This window comes from Aphanomyces astaci (genome assembly GCF_000520075.1).
Source record: "Aphanomyces astaci strain APO3 unplaced genomic scaffold supercont1.86, whole genome shotgun sequence".
In the NCBI taxonomy this organism is placed as follows: domain Eukaryota; phylum Oomycota; class Saprolegniomycetes; order Saprolegniales; family Verrucalvaceae; genus Aphanomyces; species Aphanomyces astaci.
In genome coordinates this window covers 143,030-163,558 of record NW_009798349.1, presented here as the reverse complement: position 1 = coordinate 163,558, position 20,529 = coordinate 143,030, and the positions used below count along the sequence as shown (strand labels likewise).

The window sequence follows — 20,529 nt, the reverse complement described above, 5'->3', positions numbered from 1 at the left end:
AACGAGAAACCACGCCACAACACATTGTCCAATCGATCGACAATCAATTGACCAATCCAAACTCAGACCAATAATCAAGTGGCCAATCAAACTCCCTTTTCAACCATTCCACATTGAATTAGGGGTATAGCTTATATATTCGTGTGAAACTGGACGTTACTCTACCGGTACATAGTGGTTAGGTACTACTTTTAATTCGATCGATGGATGGATTTCGTGAATCAGCACATAAATCCAAGGTTTGGCTGATAGGACAATAATGAAAAAAGTGTCCAATCGCAATTGATAAAATGCGACCACTATCATATAAATTACCAACATGAAAAGTACAAACGACAGCAAGTAGAACGTACCAGTGGCAACACCAACGCGACTATTGTAAAGAGCATAATAAACGGCAAAATCGTAAAAAAGTCGCCCTCGTGGACATAGTACGGAGTGCCGCTGAATGAATTCGTGATACGAGTGAGGGTGCCATCGACTTTGGCTAGCTCCACTACACCACATACATGTATGTATTCAAGTTGCCTGTGGTACAACAGTAGTGGTGTACTTACATTCGGCCTTGGTATTAAACACTTGGGGCTCAAAGCATGAAAAAATGAGCAAGTTGTACAGTAACGCAAGGCCAACCCCCGAGATCTGCTGGAATAGCTCGCGAATGGTCGACCCAATGTTCTTGCCACACCCAAACACAGTAGCAGTAGCAACGTACGATAACCCCCCCAGGATGTACCATTCTGGGAAGAAATACCACTGCTTTGTGCGTGACGTGGCAGTCACGAGAGCAGTCGAGTCGGTATTTTTGGTGAGCACCAACGAGGCCAAGACGACTCCCACGGCCGTGCGCAGGGCCAGCTCCATATTGAACTTGAAATCGGCTAAGAGTTGTTCAGCAAGTTTGTCAGAGTAGCCAGCAGCGAATGCAGAAACGGACGGGATGGGGCTAAATACATACGTACGGCGGTACTTGGTATGCGCATCATCCACTGATCTCTTCTTGTGGTCGTTCAATTGGATTTTCAGCTTGCCCGTGGAGACGCCGCCATTGGTTCCGCTAGACCTGCGGCGCCGATCCGCAGCTTCGATGGGCGCCGACGAGGTCGTGGCCGGGCGACTGGTTGGTTGATTCGAACGGATGATGTTTGACAACGGAGTTTCCCCCCCGTCTTGCCTATGTAATCGGTAGGACGTATTATGCTGCTTTTCTCACTCGAATACGAATATAGAGATGCAGTGTTGTGTACTGTGGGGGCGATACCAACGCGTCGTAAACCGGCGGGGGCTCCGTGGGCATGCTTGACCAACCAAGGCCACGGATGGATGGATGGATGATTGTGCTGCCAACCCAAACTTGTTCGATGTTTCAACGGGAAAACACCCAAATCCAAGTAACGTCATACGAATGCAGAATATAGTAGATAGAACGAACACTTGAATAAAACCAAACGGATGTAGTTACATAATAATACGTATGTATTCAGACACTTCAGTGCCAGCCAATCGTTCTTGTACGTGTACAGCGATAGTGTGCTTATGGCGATGCTTACCAACACCGTGCTACTTCTTTGGGTCGCTATGTCCATGTGTATGTGCTTCTTGAACAACATCGAGGGGGTTCGTGGGGTTGATAGCTTCTTGCACGTCTATCCAGATCCTTTTGCATGGTTAAGACGCCTCATATCCCCTTTTCTTCGTATGTGAGTTAGGCCCAATGGGACTTTGGGGTGGTGTTGTTCGTGGTCTATTTATCACACCAAAGATCAAGCCCAACAAAACTCCTCATGTTTGGGCAGTGTTGCCAGACATCTTACACAACTCCTTGTAAGGGGGAGTAGCAAGGGGGTGGACACATCCCATGACTGAATGACTCGACAAATATGAACGATGGTTGATCCAAACCAAGAACTAAGTTCCAAATAGATTGGGGGGGTGAAGGCTGGCTTAAGGGTTCGCCATCGCGGTCAGTGTTAAGCCATTCCATGTGCTGCACCTATGGTACCTCTGTCGCACTTATACTGCTTTTTCAGAATTCTTCTACTGGGGGCCACGGCGCTGTCGTCGAGGTTGCAACTCCCGCGCCTGCATCACTAGAAGCCGCGCAATCACAGCGCTGATATCCTCGTAACGTTACTTCTGTTGTTCTTGATGTACTTGACCCACTGGAATCACGTATAACGTTATTGCGGTATAACTTTACTCTCCAAGCTGCGACTCGAGGATCTGATTGGCTTTACATGTTAATCCAGTATAAGTATATCTTGTCCAATCAGATGCGACTGTAGTGGAATGCCAGGCAATCCGATTTAAGAGGGTCAGTTCGCGTTCTACATAATCTTTCGCAGATCGACTTCCGGTTTTGGCAGCTCAGCGTACACTGTATTTCACTAACTGTTATTAATAGTATACTAACTACACTGCTTACATACTACTACATAGTAACCCACAACTACTGTTTGTATGCATGATGTGTCGGAGAAGTGTATAGGTTAGTATTACTACGTACAGTATTCCGCAGTACTACAGTCTGTAGTACAGTACTCACTAGGACATACTCGGAGTATAAACAGTAAACTGACATTTGCCCTGCGGTATACACTGCAGCATTACATGTTGTACAATAGTACTGTACGACTTACCAGTACAGTACGTGAACTGTTCAACAATCGCGACTCTACTGCCGGTAAGATTACGAAAAGGCAAGCTGGTGACAGGATTGCTTGAGGATATTTGTTGGTGTTGTTATTGTCTTTGGAGTAGCACAGGAGAATTGACTGTCTATAATCTGTCAACCCCATGTGTGTACCAGTAGTACAGTACGTACTATAGTACTACTGTACTGTAGTAGTACGTTACTCGCAATAGTACCAGTAGTAAGTACAGTAGTACCAAGGTATGTCCCTGGGGCAAACCCACGTATACAATACGTTGAGATTACTCTCGGAAGGCCAACTTGAATTTTCCCATTGGTAATGGTCGGCCATGACAATGCCACATAGCATCAGAATGGTGCCGACGTCGGCTTGGTACTATTAATACTACGTAGTAACTGTTAACCTAACGTTAACGACATGTGTACACTACAGACTCACTGGAAACAACAATGAAAAGATGGCAGATGTACTGTACGTATATAGTAGTGGCCAGCATCCACATCGAATTAGTGTGTCTCTGCAATTAGTGTGCATCCAATTGCCACAACCAGGACAACGTTGTATACAAACTTCAGGACAAAGAATATCGATCGATCGGTCGAGTTGGCGAATCAACACACACAAGTCAGCAGAATGGTATGCCTTAATTCACTAATATGCCTTAATTCACTAACGTTATCAGCAGAATGCCTTACTGTTAAGAGAGTGAATTAAAGAAGTGCCTAAGCCAATCAAATCACATCCTGTCGAGTTTTTGCCAATCCAATCATTTGATTGGGCCTAGCCCCTCCGCATTGGGCAAAACTACATATATCCAAATCTTTGTATCGTATAGTTTGTACAAGCTTAAATTAGATCAAACGGATTCGAATGCTGCAGTATTTCGCGAAATCACTCACAAGTCCAAATATTTGGGTCAAAGGCACAATAAAAAGTCAATTACTTTGTAGTAAGTAGTACTAGTACACTTACAAGAAGTTTACAAATATACCGTAAGGGCAATAATACTGTAGTTATCACAATAATAATATCACCTTGACTATGATTTGATGGATCGTGTAGAATAGGTTTGCCCCACTTTGGGGAATTCGAAGACGTTTGATTGGCTATCCCGTAGCCTTTCACTCGTTGCACACGCCATTACCGATCCGCATATTGTACGGTAGGTACGAATTGTTTGGAATTTGCTACCCAAGAGGTGAAACCACACCGCCGTTCGCCGTGGAGTCGACAACACTCAACATGCTAAGCCCTACGCCATACGTGGCTTCGACCACTCCGCCGCCGTGAGTAGTGCAACGTGTCTGCGCTTGAAATGTGGCTGCCAAGTCACGATCTGTGGTCGTTGTAGGGCCACGACCAACGAGGTCGAGATGGAGCCGCCGATCCTCGTCCACCGTACCAGCCGCGTGTCTGGGAATCGCCGTCCATCGCTCCCGTCCATCTCGGTGACTCCGCCGCAAGAACCGACGCTGCGCCAGCGCCTCAGCTCCGTCGTCAGCAACAAAGCCGGCAACAACAACTATGAAACAGTCGGCAAGCTCAAAATCCAACTCGACAAAGAGCGCCGACTTGACACGGACTCGTCCAAATTCCGCCGTACGTGTCCATCTGACCTGTGTGTATGTGTTGCTGTTGTCGTTTCCGAGCAACGTGTTCATATGTACAATATGTACAGTACATATTGTGCATTTCACACATATTTGGAATCTACTTCAAAGTAAGAGTGTATTTGATCTCATTTAAGCTTGGGCAAACTATACAACGATCAGTATATGTGGTTTTGAGGGGAGGGGTCGAACGTTTAGATTGCCAGAATATATTCGACATGACGTGAATTGATTGGTTCAGGCGGTTCTTTAATCGATTCTCCTAATATATTCGATTATTCTGCTGATGGCTCAGAATCGATTTGACAATATATATATATATATATATTGTTGGCATTGGATATGAAGTTGGACTCCTTGATTGGTCCAGATTTGCCTTGTCCATGTGTTATTGCTATAATACTATGTTCAACACCCTGTCCAACAACTGGGATGCCCATCACACTAATTCAAGTTGCTCGACCACACACACACACTAATTCGTTGTGTTTTGCGCAATATAACCGATTGGCTACCAAATATATATATAATATATATATATATATTGCTGTACCTATCTTGTTGCAAACACAGTCGTCCATGTGGGTGGGTGGCTACTCTAACAATCTTTCGTTCTCTAGCCGATTTCAAGTTCAATATGGAGCTGGCCCTGCGCACGGCCGTGGGAGTCGTCTTGGCCTCGTTGGTGCTCACCAAAAATACCGACTCGACTGCTCTCGTGACTGCCACGTCACGCACAAAGCAGTGGTATTTCTTCCCAGAGTGGTACATCCTGGGGGGGTTATCGTACGTTGCTACTGCTACTGTGTTTGGGTGTGGCAAGAACATTGGGTCGACCATTCGCGAGCTATTCCAGCAAATCTCGGGGGTTGGCCTTGCGTTGCTGTACAACTTGCTCATTTTTTCATACTTTGAGCCCCAAGTGTTTAATACCAAGGCCGAATGTAAGTACTAGTAGTACTACTACTGCTACTAACTTTTATATGTGGTGATGTATATATTATATATAGTGAACGTGGCCAAAATCGACGGTACCCTCACTTATATTTCGCATGCGTTCAGTGGCAGCCCGTACTATGTCCACCAGCGCGACTTTTTTACGATTCTGCCGTTTATTATGCTCTTTACGATGGTCGCGTTGGTGTTGCCACTGGTACGTTGATCTACTTGCTGGCATTTGTATACTGTAAAGTTTAGAATTTATAGCTCGCATGTCGTATTTTATGTCTCGCAGGTCGTATTTTATGGCTCGCAGGTCGTATTTTATGGCTCGCAGGCGGATTTTATGTCTCGCAGGTCGTATTTTATAGCTCGTATTTCGTATTTTATAGCTCGCATGTCGTATTTTATGGCTCGCAGTTCTTATTTTATAGCTCGCATGTCGTATTTTATGGCTCGTATTTCGTATTTTACGTAGCTTGTCGTTGGGTTATATTTTGCGAATTGAGACCTTGATTTTTGTTTATCCATGACATACACACTGCCGCCACTTGATGCCTCGTATATTGTATATAACTTGGTCCCATAGTTTATAAATACTTGCGATAATGTGGTGTTTGTATGAGTACTAACATTGTACGTATCGTAATATGTGAGCACATTTGTAATGATGTCGTTTTCGCGGCAATCATGGACCATAAAAGGACTTGGCCGAATTGATTTGACATATTAGTCTTGAGTACGCTTTGAAGCTTATTCCATGTATGGTAGATATACCGATTGGACTGGGGGTAAACCTATACGAATCGATGATTGGTTGATATATCTTGTTCGTGCACTTTGATTGGCTAGAATAATAATCCATCTCAACTACCTATCAGTCGATTCGACTCATTCAACCTGGAACGGATATATTTCGAACAATATATATATATATGGCTTGTCCACGAGAGTGAAAAATAACATGTTGTATGGATAGTTTGTATATTGCAACGATTTATGTTTATATAATTGGACCAGTTTTCACACGAAACATTTCAGTCCCACATTTGGATGTACTGTACGTACATATAAAGTATGTGTGTACATATGTCGGAATCGTGGAAGGGAAAAGTATATATATACTCGATTGATTATTCGTATATTTATTATTATTAATCGGTTCACTTGATGTATTCGTATCCGCTCTTTTTTTTTTTAATCCTCCCTCGTACTGGACCATAAGTAGAGTCGTACGAAGCAATCCTCGACATGTTGATTGTATACAAACTCAAAGATATATATATACATACACACTATTGACATGTTGATTGTATACATACATATATACTCACACATGTACATATACACTCATATGTAGGAAACCAACACGAAAAAGTACATGCTCGGGAACAACTTGTACTTTGCATTGACGTTGGTCAGCCCCAACGACTTTACCAACCCATCGGTACTTAAAGCCCCAGGCGACGACCTCTACCGAACGTCCAACCTCCTTCGCAATCTCATGGTGTACATGTTGCTGGGGGTCACGGGCGCATGCATTGCCCAAGTGATGCTGTGGCTTCCATACCCAATTTTTGCCATTCGAAAGCTCCAAGAGCACACGACGACATGTGCCGACAACATCCAGGACCTGCTCAATTTGATCGTGGATTCATACTGCTTCAAGAACAAAGACGTCGAACATATGAACTTTCTCAAACTCAAACTCAAGCGCAAGTTTGATTTGGCGCTGGCCAAGCATGCAACCATGACAGCGCTGCTCAACGACGTCTGGTGGGAGCAACTTGTGGGCCTGCACCTCCCGCTACGGTTCCGGCTCTCTGCAGTCAAACCGTTTATCGACTTGTATGCGTCCCAGATTGAAAACCTCCGCGCAATGAACCAAGCAATTGTCCTCGAACGCTATGAAACCCTCCACGAACTCTTTATGAAGGCTGTGCAAAAGGAAGTGTACATTGTCCAGCTTCACGCGACCCGCCTCCTCGATGAAATCTCGACTCAAGTGCACCAAGGCACCACGGGTAATAAAAACTATATATTTATTATTTATTATATATATATTATATATATATATATTATATATATTATATTATATTATATATATATTATATGTATTATATATTGTATATATATTATTTATTATATATATTATATGTATTATATATATATATTGAGTGTATGAGTTAGATGGATGGATGGATGTGGTACTCTATTGTTGGATGGGGAGGATGGATGTTGGTTTGTATTAATTACTCTTGATTTCCGCGGGCGGTTGGTCGAGTGGAATCGAGTTTGAACTGCCCGATAATCCCTGGACTTACCTGCGACACGTGATATATATTTTTATATATGATATATATATTTATATATTTATATATGATATATATATTTATATATTTATATATGATATATATTTATATATTTATATATTTATATATCAAGTTCCTCTTCAACTGGTATGTATATATATATATATCACTTGAAGAGGTAGCTTTGGGGATCATTTTTTCATTGTGTCGTTTTTAGCCAATCGTATTGCAACCTTCATAAGTTTTATCCAATCGTATACGGTTTTGATGCTCGCTCGATTTCGTGGTGATTGCAACAAACCTCCAAAATATATTGGCAATATGGGCCAAATGCACAATATATATTATATATATATATATAGCTTGTGCCAAGGATGGTTTGAGGGATGATACACGTGCGTGCATGCATGCATGTACTCGGGATTGACTAAATCGGTATTATATAGAGCAGAGGTAGGGGAAAATATTTTTTTTTAGAAATCGACCAAAGGGTAAACTGGATTTTTGGTATCATGGAATGGTGGCAAAGTCCCATATTCTTGTCTTGCCTTTCGGATGTTTGCCTACAATGAATCATTTTATATGTTTGGTGTACATGATTTCTATGAATAATTTTATTTCCCTACACATATTAGATATAGAATAATATTTTTGTCGGCACCATGCAATATTTTATTGGATCCTCGCAAATATATTATAAAATTGTCAATTATTGTATCGTCAATTTTTCTTTCCCGTACCCTCTTGTACAGGGTATGTTCATTTGATCAGATGTGTGGGATTAAAATGCAGGTTACAAGGTTAGAGGACTGATTTATATATATAAATTTAATCTTTTGTAAACACCGTATCTTGGATATCATGCCAGATATGGACACATGTGTATAAGCCGTCAGGCAAGTTTTTTTTTCGTATTCTTTGAATCCTGTTGTGCTTTGAAACAATCTATGCCACAGCAACGATCGATCCTACAACCATGTTACTCGTATATATATTTAAATGGTTTGAACTTCGTAGAATTGGACCTGCACGAATCCGCGCGGGTGGAAAAGCACATGGAGTCGCTACTGACGCACTTTCAAGCGACCCAAAATCGCATATACAAACGTCATGCGCCAACGCCCAAGCAGGTGGAAGCCAATATTCCCCTGAATTTGTTTGTGTTTTCGTTGCAGTCGTACTGTTCGACCTTGCTCGAGTTCCAGTCGGCGTTCAACGCGAAAACCCACACCACGGTACAAACACGACGTAATTCATACATGAAAAAGAAAACCAAATAATTAAATATTTTTTTGTAAACGAATGTTTTTCTATATATATAAAGTATATAATATAATATATGTTAAATATATATAATCCTTGTTTATCCCCCAATGGTGGCCTTGTGTGCTGCTTCTTTTGATATATTCGCCTCTAATTCTAAAATCGATCGATTCGTTGACGTGACGTTTGTATGTAAAACAAGCAGTCGTACTTGCAATCATCACACGAATTCCAGTCTCCCATCACAATTCTTAATTCGAATTCAAATGGATGCTTTTGCTGCAATCGGATTGGCTCATACGATGCTTGTATATATATATATATATATACATGTACGTTTTGGTGGGTCGATGATTGTTCTTGGTTTTATTCTCCATAGTATGTCACTCCAGCATTAAACCCCCAAACAACACACCAATATATATATATATATATAAATATATTATGAATAGAGCAAGCGCATGGTCAAGTTCATTGCGAGTACACTCCAGACGTTTGTGGACAAGGCCAAGTACCCTCGAGACAAGATGGAAATGGCTGCAAAGGTCTGGTTTGCCATCCTCGCCGCCTGCTTTTTCTCCGTCTACTCGTTTGGGTACGCCTCGACGACTGCGAATGCCGTTGCTTATGTCATGGGCAACCACATCGGTACGTTGCTCAAGTCGTGGCTAAGCTTGTATCATGATATATAATATGATGGCACGGTGGTCTGTATTTGAATGAGTTGGGGGCATACAGTGAATACAGTCTGGTGTTGCTGGGGGTTATATATATATATATAAAAACCCCAGCAACATATATATATATATAATCCCCAGCAACACCATACTGTATACACTATATATATATATATATGTTAAATTCGTTTCGGAACAAGGTGCTCTAGAAAACTCCTGTTTGGTTGGGATAATAATATATATGATGTATTCGTTGTCTCGAGGGTTAGTCTGCCGACGAAATATTCTTTTTATAATATATTATTTTATGTATTTGGTGGGTCGATTCATATAAGGATTATAATATTTCTCCATATATACTGTATGTCAACTTGCTCTAGTCTGTCGACGGATGAAACAAAATGTCCTATATTGTGCATTTATCCCAAATGTGGACTTAAAAGTCATTTCGCCAAGTAGCGTTCGAATCTATTTGATCCAAAATGTAAGCTTGTACGAACAACTAGACTATACAAATATCAGTATATATATATATATATGGTGGACTGACTCGAGCCCTCATCAAACGTTTGGATTGGCAGCACAAATGCACCAGAACATGATTTGATTGGCTTTGGCGGCCGTTCTTGAATCCATTCATTCTCTTCTGATTTTATCCATTTGGCAATAAAAAAACTATATATTTTTGTGACTAGGCGGGTCGTTCAGTGTGACCGCAAACCGAGTCGGGGGGGTCATCGCCGGCAGCATCATTCCATCCATCTGCCTCTTTTACATTTGCTCGTACGCGTGTGGCAACAGCATCCTTGTGGCCATTAGCACATACAGCCTCTTGTTTGTGTGGGTGACAGTGTCCATGTATATCAAGTGGAAGGGCGGGTTTGAGTCTTATGCGGGTCTTATCTCGGCGTTTACGGCGACCCAAGTGCTGCTTAAAGGGTGCGACGGGTGCGAAAAGGGGTCGGTGGCGCCGATTTCGTCGTATTCGAACCTGGCGCAGATGAGTTTGGGGATTGTGCTGTTTATTATCGTGGAAATGGCCATCTGCCCACAAAGCGCCATGGCTCTGCTGCGTGCCAACATCCAAAACCAAATGAAGCTGTACCAGCAGTGCTTTCAAGTACTTGTGCAAGACACATTGGCCCGAGACGGCGCCGTGGCCACCGAAGATGAAGATGACGAAGCTACAGCGTCGGAAATCAAGGCGATTGTCAAGAAGAAGCTCCCGGCGTTGCTGGTCGAACAAGCTGCATTGCTCAAGGAAGCAGCGTTCGAGCCGTTGCTGTGGAAGCCGCCGTTCTCGACGCAAAAGTACGAAGCTGTGCTCGATTGTTGCCAGCGACTGCTGAACAACACACTGGTGCTATTCAAACTCACGCAATGGTATAAGCACCGTATGGATCTCCAGCATCCATCTGCATCTCCGAACAGCAACAACGACCAAGCAAAAGATCACCACCATCAAACGTCCAACACGAGCACGACCGCTAACCTTATCTCAGACGACGACGACGACGACGTAGCTAAACCTGAAATTGTGACAGAGAAAAAGGAAGTGTGGGGCTTCTCGACGGCTGAAGTCAACTTGGCCATTCACGATACATTCGACACGCTCCACGATTTGTTTGGCGAGTCGTTTACGTACGCCGACGGCGACCAGACGGCGCTGTTTATGCAGATGAAGGAAGCGTTTCGGTTGGCAGACAAGGACTGCAGCGGTGAAATCGACGCCGACGAAGTCAAGTCGATGCTCGAGATGATCTTTGCCCAGTCCGGCGCGGTCAAAGTCGACGCTATTGACAGCTACGTGGCCGAGTTTATGGAGATCGTCGACAGCGACCAGAGCGGCAAAGTCAGTTTGGAAGAGTTTATCGATGCATTGGAGCACGGTTTGCAGCTCCAAGTTGAAGTGTTTCAGCATCGATCCAACAAGGTGGTACCGGCGCATTATCATGTACCACATGAAGACACCTCGCGACCTTCGCGGCCGTCTATGATGGAGTTCCAGCCCGCCCCTCGAACGTCGTCGCAGATCACGTCGTCGCAGATTGACCACGGCGGTGACAATATGACCCGCGCTCATGACATGCTCAATGTCGACTCGTTCGCGCTGCCAGATGTAGCCCAAGCTATGCGAACCATGTACGCGTCGTGGCTGCTCGAGAATGGCCGATATGAAAAGGCTTCGATGGAGGATTTACTCCTGCTCAACTGCTTGATCAGCGGCGTGAGTGGGTTTGCGAGAAACTTGGCGATGTTGGAAGAGATGACCGTGCAACAGTAGTAATACAAAACAGCAAACTGTTGTATAGATTATATATATATATATATATATATATTGTATATTGTCGATTTGATAGTACAAATTTGGGGACGTGGTGCAATCAAATCGCGCCGACCAAACCGATCCACAATCGATCTGATTGGTTGTTGAATTTCGTTGAGAGGGTTTTGATTGGCTATTAATTTTGAGCTCATCTGAGGTAGCCAATCAAATCGATTTAAATTCCAACGAGCAACCACGCCACAACACGAAATTTCACTCGAAAGCACAATATATGTTATGCACACATACATTGGGCCTGTAACATACAAGTATATAGTATACATATATACAGTATGGGGAAGTTCCAAGAAGTTTTCAGAAATAGCATGAGCCAATCAAAATCGATTTACCTCTTTTTCTACTTTTGGTATAGTGAGTTGTGTAAAAAAGCGCAGAAAACGAGGTAAAAAAGTAGGAAAACTATTGTGCTTTCGAGTGAAATTTCGTGTTGTGGTTTCTCGTTGGAATTTAAATCGATTTGATTGGCTACCTCAGATAGCTCAAAATTATTAGCCAATTAAAACCTTCTCAACGAAATTCAACCAATCAGATCGATTGTGGATCGGCGCGATTCGATTGCACCACGTCCCCAATTTGTATCAAATCGACAATAGCATTTGGAACCACTTTTTCATTTGCTAAAAATATCTACTAGGAGACGACACCGTTTGGTTGCTTGCTTGTGCGACACTGTTCCTCATCCTGCAAGGGTATATATGATATACTACTAGTAGTACTACTAGTGTACGTTGGAACCAAAAAGCCATCGTATATGCACATGGGCATGGACGTGGTCGTAGTCATATTTAGCAGTAGTAGTCTTATGATTGCAACAGATGTGGACGGTGTGCTGTGTAGCTGAAGCTGTGAAAAGTCCTGATTGAATCCTCTTGCTTTGGCCAGTGTTTGTTGTGAATCAACGCTGAAGGAGTCGCGATGGCGGTGGCCATTACAGTGCTGATATTCGTTCGACCAATCTGTGCGATGTAGTACATATGTCCAAGAATATATATATATTTCGTAGAGGAGTACTCATACGATTGGTGGGGTAAGTACAACATGAACTAACGTTTGTGTGACTACGTCATATTTTATGCCAAACGCTTACAGTAACGTTAGTAGTATTTGTATGCCGAAGGCATAGATAGGCGTCACTAAGACAACACAAACCAGGGCGACGTACCGTATGCATACGAAGTACCAGTACAGTGTCTACATACGAAAGGTTAGAAACATGGACAAATACGTGTAACGTTAGTTGTAGCTGACTTGTTTCTCCAAGTGGTATAAATACTAGTGGTGGTATCATTATCATCATTATGGCTGCACAGTCAGCTCCTCCAATCTGGCCAACGTCGTGGCAAACCCACTCGCTGCACTGATCACACAGTTGAGCAGCAGCAGCTCTTCGATGGACATCGATTTTTTGTGTGGTGGTTGTTGTCCTGAGGTCGTCGAGTGCTCGAGCAGAAACCAGTTTGCGTACTGGGTCCGCAGGGTCTTCGCTAAATCTGGCAGCACGACAGCGTCCACGGCCAACAACTCGTGCGGCCGCATTATCGTCATCACTGGATTCGCCGATGGTGGTCGCTGTTTGATCGTCGACGACAGACGACGGAGCGTTGTATCGTGTCCTCCTTGTCGTGGAAAGGCAGCAGCAGCCGTCTGTACCATCAAATCCGTGTGGATGGAGCTTTGCCTTCGAAGCGCGGCGGCTCCCATACTGGGCACTTGCACGTGGAGCTTTAACCCCCGCTCCAGCGCAAGTTTGAACTCGTCCAACGTCACTTTGCCGTTGCCGTCCGTGTCCACTAGGGTCATAAAGTCGCCAACACATGACTCCATGTCTGTTACTTTGGTCGCGCCCGACTCGGCAAAGATCATCCCGAGCATGTCCTTGACTTCGCCTACATCCATGTCGTGGCTCCCGTCTCTATCGGCCACGCGGAACGCCTCCTTGATCTGAATGTACATGGCAACTTGGTCGGGTTCGACAGCGGCAAACGCTGGCCCAAACAAATCGGCCAACGTCTCAAACGATTCCATCACGCCGTGCCGCAACGGCGTAAACCAATCCCGACAACGCTCGTCCAAGTATGGCAGGCCGCCGCGCTTTCTCGTCCACTCAACTACGTGCCACAAGACCACCGTGTGGTTGTATAGCTGGTGGCAGCACTCGAGCACACGTTTATACTTTGGCATGGAAAACGGCGGTCGCCATAGCTGCGGTTCAAACGAAGCTTCAGTCAAGAGCGACGCTTGGGTGCAAAGGAGGCGGGGGAGGTCCACTTGCACGAGTCGTTGGAGGGTTGTGGTATCGTTATGATCCTGGCTTTTTCTTCCCAATGAAGAATGCGTGACAAGAGTCTCATAACAGTGTTTGTATAGCGCGAGCTGGGACTGAACGTTGGCTCGAACGATCGACACGGCGCTGTGGGGGCTCATAGCCAACTCGACGACCACAAACAGCACCACCCCCAAACTTAGCTGGGCCAAGTTTGCATACGACGAGATGGGCGTGACAGTTGCATGGGCGCAGCCGTCGCACCCCCGCATAAGCACTTGGGTGGATGTAAACGCAGCGATTAATCCCGCGTACGCGTCGATGCCGTTCTTAAAGCATACAAACATGGACATAGTGACCCAAACAAACAGCATGGTGTTGGTCAGCACAGCCATGAGAATGCTGTGGCCACACGTGTACGAGCAAATGTAAAACAGGACGACGGACGGGACGATGGTGCCGGCGATGATGCCGCCCACGCGATTCGCCGTCACTCGGAACGACCCGCCTAAAAAAGTATGGATAAGGAAGGGCCAACGCCGTCTGGTATACCGTACAACTTGAACTATTTGATGACAATATGCTGGCCGAAATACAAACTCGTTGTCATTTTGGGATCGAAATCAATATAATTGGATGATCAAAATGGTTCTTGTCCAATCGATTCGAAAATCTGGAGCATCGAATGTCTTTGGAGAAATGGATGAAAGAACCCCCGTCTGAGCCAATCAAAGCACGTTTTGTCGAATTTCTGCCAATCGAAACGTTTAACCCCTCCCCATTGGGCAAAACCACACGATTCTAATCATCATTGTATATTATAGTGTGTAAAAGATTAAATAGCATCAAATAGGTTCGAAAGGTATTTGGCGAAATGACTCTCAAGGCCAAATTTGGGTGAAATGCACAATATTGAAACATATATATATGTCTTGCTTCCGAATTATTTGGTTTATTGAACCGAAGCAACCAATACTTTCTAGTTGAGATTTACTCGTTGCGGAGTAATCAATCCCATATCCCATTTGGCCAGAAAATGGAATAATATAGTTTTTTAGGAAATGTTACCACCCTGTAAGACTATCAAAAGTGCTGTTTCACGACCATAAAATCGATGTACACAGTCACAGTTCCAATCGAAAACAGAAACATTTCGCTTATTGTGGTGGTGGCGTCGGGACAACTCTTTCATATCGAATCACAAATATCGATTGATATGCTAGTAGTGGCTAATCCAATTTTGAGTGGATCGGATTGGCTCTTGCAGAACGACAAGTATAAATATATTCAGCCAATCAGAAGTTCCAGCATGAGTTCAGTGTTTGGCGAATAATTCACAATTGATTTTGGACGTCTCTTGCTTTGAATACACATTTCTGAAAGTGTAGAGAAGTCACGCAATACTCAATGCATAGAACAACTCTATCAAGATGCATTGCATACTGCGTAAATCAATCAAAAATGAACACTCGTCGATACAAGCTTACCAGTAGATTTTTACAGCATATATATATATATATATATATATATCCGACCTCGTACTCAAGCTGACTTTCCCTCAATTACTATATATCCGTGTACTCGTAGTACTCAAGCTGCCTTTCACTCAAAAACTCACTCAGTCGTCGATTACTTGTACACCATTACATACATTACATTGAATAACTCTGCCCAAATATCGTTTGAATAGACCAAGAGTGTTTGCCTACCAACATGGCCGCTCATAACAATCGCCACGGCGCTGGGAGTTGTGGATGAATATCCAAACGTATACACGGAGATGAAACAAGCGACCAAGATGGCTATCCACGCCTTCAAGGCCGTGCGAAGTTTGGCTGGTGGGTAGTTGGTTCGATCAAAGTACGACCCAACTTTAGCTTGGGCAAAGATCAGCATGCGTTGAGCCTACAGTAGTAATAAGTAGTTGGTATTGTTGATTTGATATACAAATTTTTGGGGACGGGATGCAATCGAATCGCGCCGACCAAACCGATCCACAATCGATCTGATAGGTTGAATTTCATTGAAAAGGTTTTGATTGGCTAATAATTTTGAGCTCATCTGAATCAAATCGATTTAAATTCCAACGAGAAACCACGCCACAACACGAAATTTCACTATATATCGATGGATATGACATAGTCGAACTAACTAGTAACGAGTACTACTACTCTTCTAGGTAGGTTCGTTCAACTCGACTCTGCGACGACGTAAGTGCGACGACGTACCGTGTGATGCGGTGTTGTATTGTACGTGGCTTGGAACTCGAGCAACGTTTGAGCGTACAATTGCAACGAAAACAAAAACACGTGGAGAGGGATGTTGCCTTCCACTTGCCTCGCATTCGGTTCATGTTGGCTGTAAATCTGCACTTGCGACTGTTGATATTGACGCAACAAGTGCTCCATATGTCGATGTAGTTCGTGTTGACCAGTCACGTCCATGTCTACCCAAGAAGCATATATTGTACATTTCACACCCAAATTATAGGACTTTTGGGTCGTTTTGCCAAATATTAATAGTACCAGCATTCGAATCCATTTCATCTCATATAATAATTGTTGTACAGCATTCGAATCCATTTGATCTCATATAATTGGAACTATACGATACAAAGATTAGTATATATATATATACATATGGGTTTGCCCCATGCCGAGGGAAAACTGGATCGAATCAGAAGTTTGGATTGGCAGAAATTCGACATGACGTAATTTGATTGGCTTAGGCGGTATTCTCGCAAGACATTCGATTCTGCTGAGGGATCCAGTTTTGAATCGATTTGACAATACATAGTTAGTTACATACATATATTCTCTCAAGTCGATTCAAAATTCCAGTGGGGAGCTCAATAGAATGCGCAAAACCAAATCTGCAGACAATCGATTTTTTTTTTATTTGACCAATCAAAACCCAGAACACTACTCTATTCACTCTTCGACCCATTCAACACCGAATGAGTGTGTGTGAAATTCGTGTGCTATACTGGACGGTTTTTCTATACAACAGTCAGTATTAAGAATCGATCGATAGATTTGGCGAATCAGCTACAAGGACACTACATACATATATATACATATATTTATATATATATCGTCGTCAGTCTGAGTTCACCTTTTCTTGATACCCTCCTGTGCCCAAATACAATAGGATAATAACCTTACCGAGAACTCCGTGGTGGGCCAACGAGCTGATTTCATGTACCACACGACTGGCGTGCAATTGGACAGTGCATACTTGTTGCTGTAGCGACGCCATGAAGCGACTGTGGAGGTGTTCGTACCGCTCCAGCTCCATCGCTTGATACATTGCTCTCAAATGCTCGACTTGGGCCCCAAACAGTGTCACGAACGGCTGAACTGAAGATCGGCGGAATCGCAGGGCAAGGTGCAGCCCCACGAGTTGCTCCCACCACACATCTTGGAGCAGCGCCGTCATCTCGGCATGTTTTGCAACGGCAGCGTCAAACTTGCGCTCGAGTTTTAAGCGGAGGAACTTCATGTGGTCCACGTCCTGTGTCTTGAAGCAGTAGGCGTCGACGAGGAGGTCCAGCAACTCGTCCAAAGTATGCGCACAGGATGTTGTGTGGGCGGTTAGTTGGCGGATGCCAAGCATCGGATACGGCACCCATAGCACTAGGTTGGCGATAATTGCACCGAGAACCCCCAGTAGCAAGTACACAAACAAGTTGGCAATAATGTTGGGGGGGTTGTATAGGACATCCCCGGGCGTTTTGAGCACGTTGGGGTTGGTAAAGTCATTGGGGCTGGCCAATGTCAGCGAAAAGAATAGGTTGTTGTTGAGCATGTATCGTCGAGTGTTGGTTTCCTATGCAAAAGTGTATTGTGGATATTCGATGTACAGTACTACTGTACTTATTGTTCAAGGGTAAATCGAAAAGATTATGATTTTTTGATATATAGAAGTAATGTTGTCGAAACTGGAGCAGGTGGTCGAATATATCGACGACACAAGAACATCGACAGTCGAATATAGATAACTGGACAGAAGAAGGATATGAGTGGGTGCATGCCACAACTTTTATGTGATAGAGAATGCACTCTTGGGACACAAGTTATTGCGCTTTTGAAGTGACCAAGATATTGAGCAAATGAGTATGATTGGATAATAATAATGAAGGTTGCAATATCATTGGCTAAAACGAAGCATATTCACAAAGACACCTCTTAACCTTAGATATATATCATATTTCGCAGGTCCTGCGATTGTTGGATAGTTCATTCACGAGGAAATTATGGGTAGAACACACAATATATATTAATATACGCTAAAAATTAAAACGATCGATAGGTTTGGAGATTCATAAGTCCAAAGTTGGACTGAAAGGACGGACTGACTATACAGTGCTTATTTTAACAGGGAGAATGAATCGACACAAGAGAAGAGTCGGCAGAAGGATTTGCCCAATCAGATTGCAGCAAACCATCATCAACGTCAAATTAGTGTGTGACTCCAATTAGTGTGATACCAATCAATAACAAGTTACAAAATTCAGTACAAAGCATCGATCGATAGATTTGGCGATTCAGCACAAAAGTCCAAATTTGGGGCAAAACGACTATACCATTGGCAAGAGAATGCCCACGAGCGTAAACAGCATGATGAACGGCAACTTGGTGTAAAAGTCCCGAGGGTGGATCCAATACGGGTGGCCACTGAACGAATGGGCGGCCAAAACGAGCGTTCCGTTCAATTTCGCTCGTTCCACTACAAAACGAAATATGAAATAAGTTTCATGGAATTAGCACTTTGCAATTCGATTCCAATAATGTCCCATATATACATACATTCGTGGACGGACGCAAACGATTGAGGCGGAAACATGTAGAACACGACCATGTTGTACAGCAACGCCGAGCCAACCCCGCCAAGTTGCTGGGCAATTTCACGCACGGTGGCGCCAATGTTGTTGCCAGCACCAAAGACTGTCGCCATCGCCACGACGGACAACCCCCCAAAGATGTACCAGTCTGGAAAGAACACCCAATGAGTCTGGCCTTCCAAGGTACTAGTGGAATTGGTGGCGTGGGCTTTGGTCATGAGTAGCCCCGCCAAAACAGTGCCAACTCCGGCCCGGACGGCTAGCTCCAGTTGAAACTTGAACGCAGCTACAACACTCAATGTAAGGTAGAAGTTGGGCAAGGACGTACTGTAGTGAGAGCTGGTGGTGGTGGTGGAGATTTCCACATTGGACTTGTTGGATTTGAGCACATCCAGTTGTACTTTTCCGGCTACGGCAGGTTGATTGGAACTGCGACGGCGTTGCTCGGTCACCGCAGCTAGTGCTGGAAGAATCGGCGTTTTGCGCCTACAACCAGATTGATCGATTGAGCAGCTCAACAACATTCACAAGGGGGTAGCTAATAATATACCTTGGTGACGTCAAGGCGGCGTACTGGTCGTTGCTCATCGTGCAATGCGACGCTAGAACATGAGATTCCGTAACTGTAAATGTACTGAAAGGTCGCAGGAAATTACATTGGGAAATTTTATCCGGATAGATCGTTGTTATGACATGAAACCCTCGAAACGTTCGAGTAAATGAAACCGTTTTCACCGTCGACCATCCACTCTCCAACTAGTCCATACTACACCATTTTTCAATTGACTTGGACATTTTCTCGATGGATTCGGACAGGTCACTATTGGATTTAGTGACGTGCCCATTCGAATGAATGAGTGCCCAATGGATTTGGTACCCACGTTCGGTGTGCCCATTGGATTTGGCACGACCGCCTCGTGTGCCCATTCGATATGCCCATGCGCCTTATAGAATTGGTTTGTACCCAACCAAACAACCTTTAGATCATTCGAAAGTGCCGTGCTTGCATTCAATTAGGAAAACTCAAAAATGAATTCAATAAATCATCCAAGGGATGAAAATAAAACATTTGCAAGGGTTCATAATGAACCGTCTTGTACGTGAACACACGTTTGTGGAGTTCACGATGCAAAGTCGAGTAGACACCTCGATGCCCAAATTAAGCGCCAATCGATCTTTGATCTCTTGGAGCGTGATTTGGACGTCATGCTCCACCCAACGTTGCAGCATGTCGACGTTTTCCTCCGTCAGGAGTTGTGTTTGTTTTCCCCTACATGATAATGTTAGATCGAGTAGACTCGACTTTCATACCTCGTTGTTTCGGCGTCAATGAGTCCAGATGCAGCCAATTTCGTGCGCTGCTGATGTTGACGCCGTTCGCTTGAGCGACGCGCTTCCAGTCCATCGCGTTGTTGAACGCATCAACTACACTGTATGCGCTTCTTGGTCGACAACGGAATGCGTTTGTACGTCGTGGGTGGCGTTTGGGGTGCTGTGTTCTCCATGGTTGACTGTCATGCGGAAGATTTGATAGTGACGAAAAGCGCGCGAGAATTGTAGAACCCCCCCCTCCGATGTTCTAGAAAAAGCAATTGCCAACTGTAAAGAGTGCACGACACTT

At 44.0% G+C, this 20,529-nt stretch overlaps 3 protein-coding genes across 4 annotated transcripts; 1 reads left to right on the top strand and 2 right to left on the bottom strand.

The window, feature by feature from the left end:
- H257_16444 lies at positions 1–1,380 on the bottom strand. Of its 2 annotated transcripts, XM_009844872.1 has the most exons (5): positions 1,248–1,380; positions 963–1,174; positions 558–881; positions 354–496; positions 1–299 (listed from the first exon to the last, which is right to left on the bottom strand). In XM_009844872.1, exons 1-5 carry the CDS (start codon positions 1,295–1,297, stop codon positions 222–224), a joined length of 807 nt encoding a protein of 268 aa, XP_009843174.1. In that variant the 5' UTR covers positions 1,298–1,380; the 3' UTR covers positions 1–221. The 2 variants fall into 2 exon arrangements, with proteins under 2 accessions (XP_009843174.1, XP_009843175.1); XM_009844873.1 differs by having other exon boundaries at positions 1–496.
- A 2,424-nt stretch (positions 1,381–3,804) lies between these two features.
- On the top strand, positions 3,805–11,794 carry H257_16443 (hypothetical protein). Its single transcript, XM_009844871.1, has 8 exons — positions 3,805–3,940; positions 4,006–4,253; positions 4,885–5,208; positions 5,275–5,417; positions 6,564–7,227; positions 8,533–8,750; positions 9,231–9,426; positions 10,151–11,794. The coding sequence occupies exons 1-8, from the start codon at positions 3,897–3,899 to the stop codon at positions 11,737–11,739; spliced, it is 3,426 nt and encodes a 1,141-aa protein (XP_009843173.1). The 5' UTR covers positions 3,805–3,896; the 3' UTR covers positions 11,740–11,794.
- A 1,269-nt stretch (positions 11,795–13,063) lies between these two features.
- On the bottom strand, positions 13,064–19,528 carry H257_16442 (hypothetical protein). The gene is made up of 8 exons (XM_009844870.1): positions 19,459–19,528; positions 19,237–19,394; positions 18,874–19,194; positions 18,651–18,793; positions 17,230–17,893; positions 16,294–16,511; positions 15,775–15,970; positions 13,064–14,573 (listed from the first exon to the last, which is right to left on the bottom strand). The coding sequence occupies exons 1-8, from the start codon at positions 19,494–19,496 to the stop codon at positions 13,099–13,101; spliced, it is 3,213 nt and encodes a 1,070-aa protein (XP_009843172.1). The 5' UTR covers positions 19,497–19,528; the 3' UTR covers positions 13,064–13,098.
- Between the last annotated feature and the right edge of the window lie 1,001 nt (positions 19,529–20,529).

Coding starts and splice junctions, on each gene's coding strand:
- H257_16442 (XM_009844870.1), bottom strand. CDS start 19,496: ATGAGCAACGACCAGTACGCCGCCTTGACGTCACCAAG. Junction 16,512..17,229: donor GGCCCACCACGGAGTTCTCG/GTAAGGTTATTA, acceptor CTTCTTGGGTAG/ACATGGACGTGACTGGTCAA. Junction 14,574..15,774: donor TGTTATGAGCGGCCATGTTG/GTAGGCAAACAC, acceptor ATACTTTTTTAG/GCGGGTCGTTCCGAGTGACG.
- H257_16444 (XM_009844872.1), bottom strand. CDS start 1,297: ATGCCCACGGAGCCCCCGCCGGTTTACGACGCGTTGGTATCGCCCCCA. Junction 1,175..1,247: donor GCGTTGGTATCGCCCCCACA/GTACACAACACT, acceptor CCGATTACATAG/GCAAGACGGGGGGGAAACTC. Junction 882..962: donor TGCGCATACCAAGTACCGCC/GTACGTATGTAT, acceptor AACAACTCTTAG/CCGATTTCAAGTTCAATATG.
- H257_16443 (XM_009844871.1), top strand. CDS start 3,897: ATGCTAAGCCCTACGCCATACGTGGCTTCGACCACTCCGCCGCC. Junction 4,254..4,884: donor GGACTCGTCCAAATTCCGCC/GTACGTGTCCAT, acceptor TTCGTTCTCTAG/CCGATTTCAAGTTCAATATG. Junction 5,209..5,274: donor GTTTAATACCAAGGCCGAAT/GTAAGTACTAGT, acceptor TATTATATATAG/TGAACGTGGCCAAAATCGAC.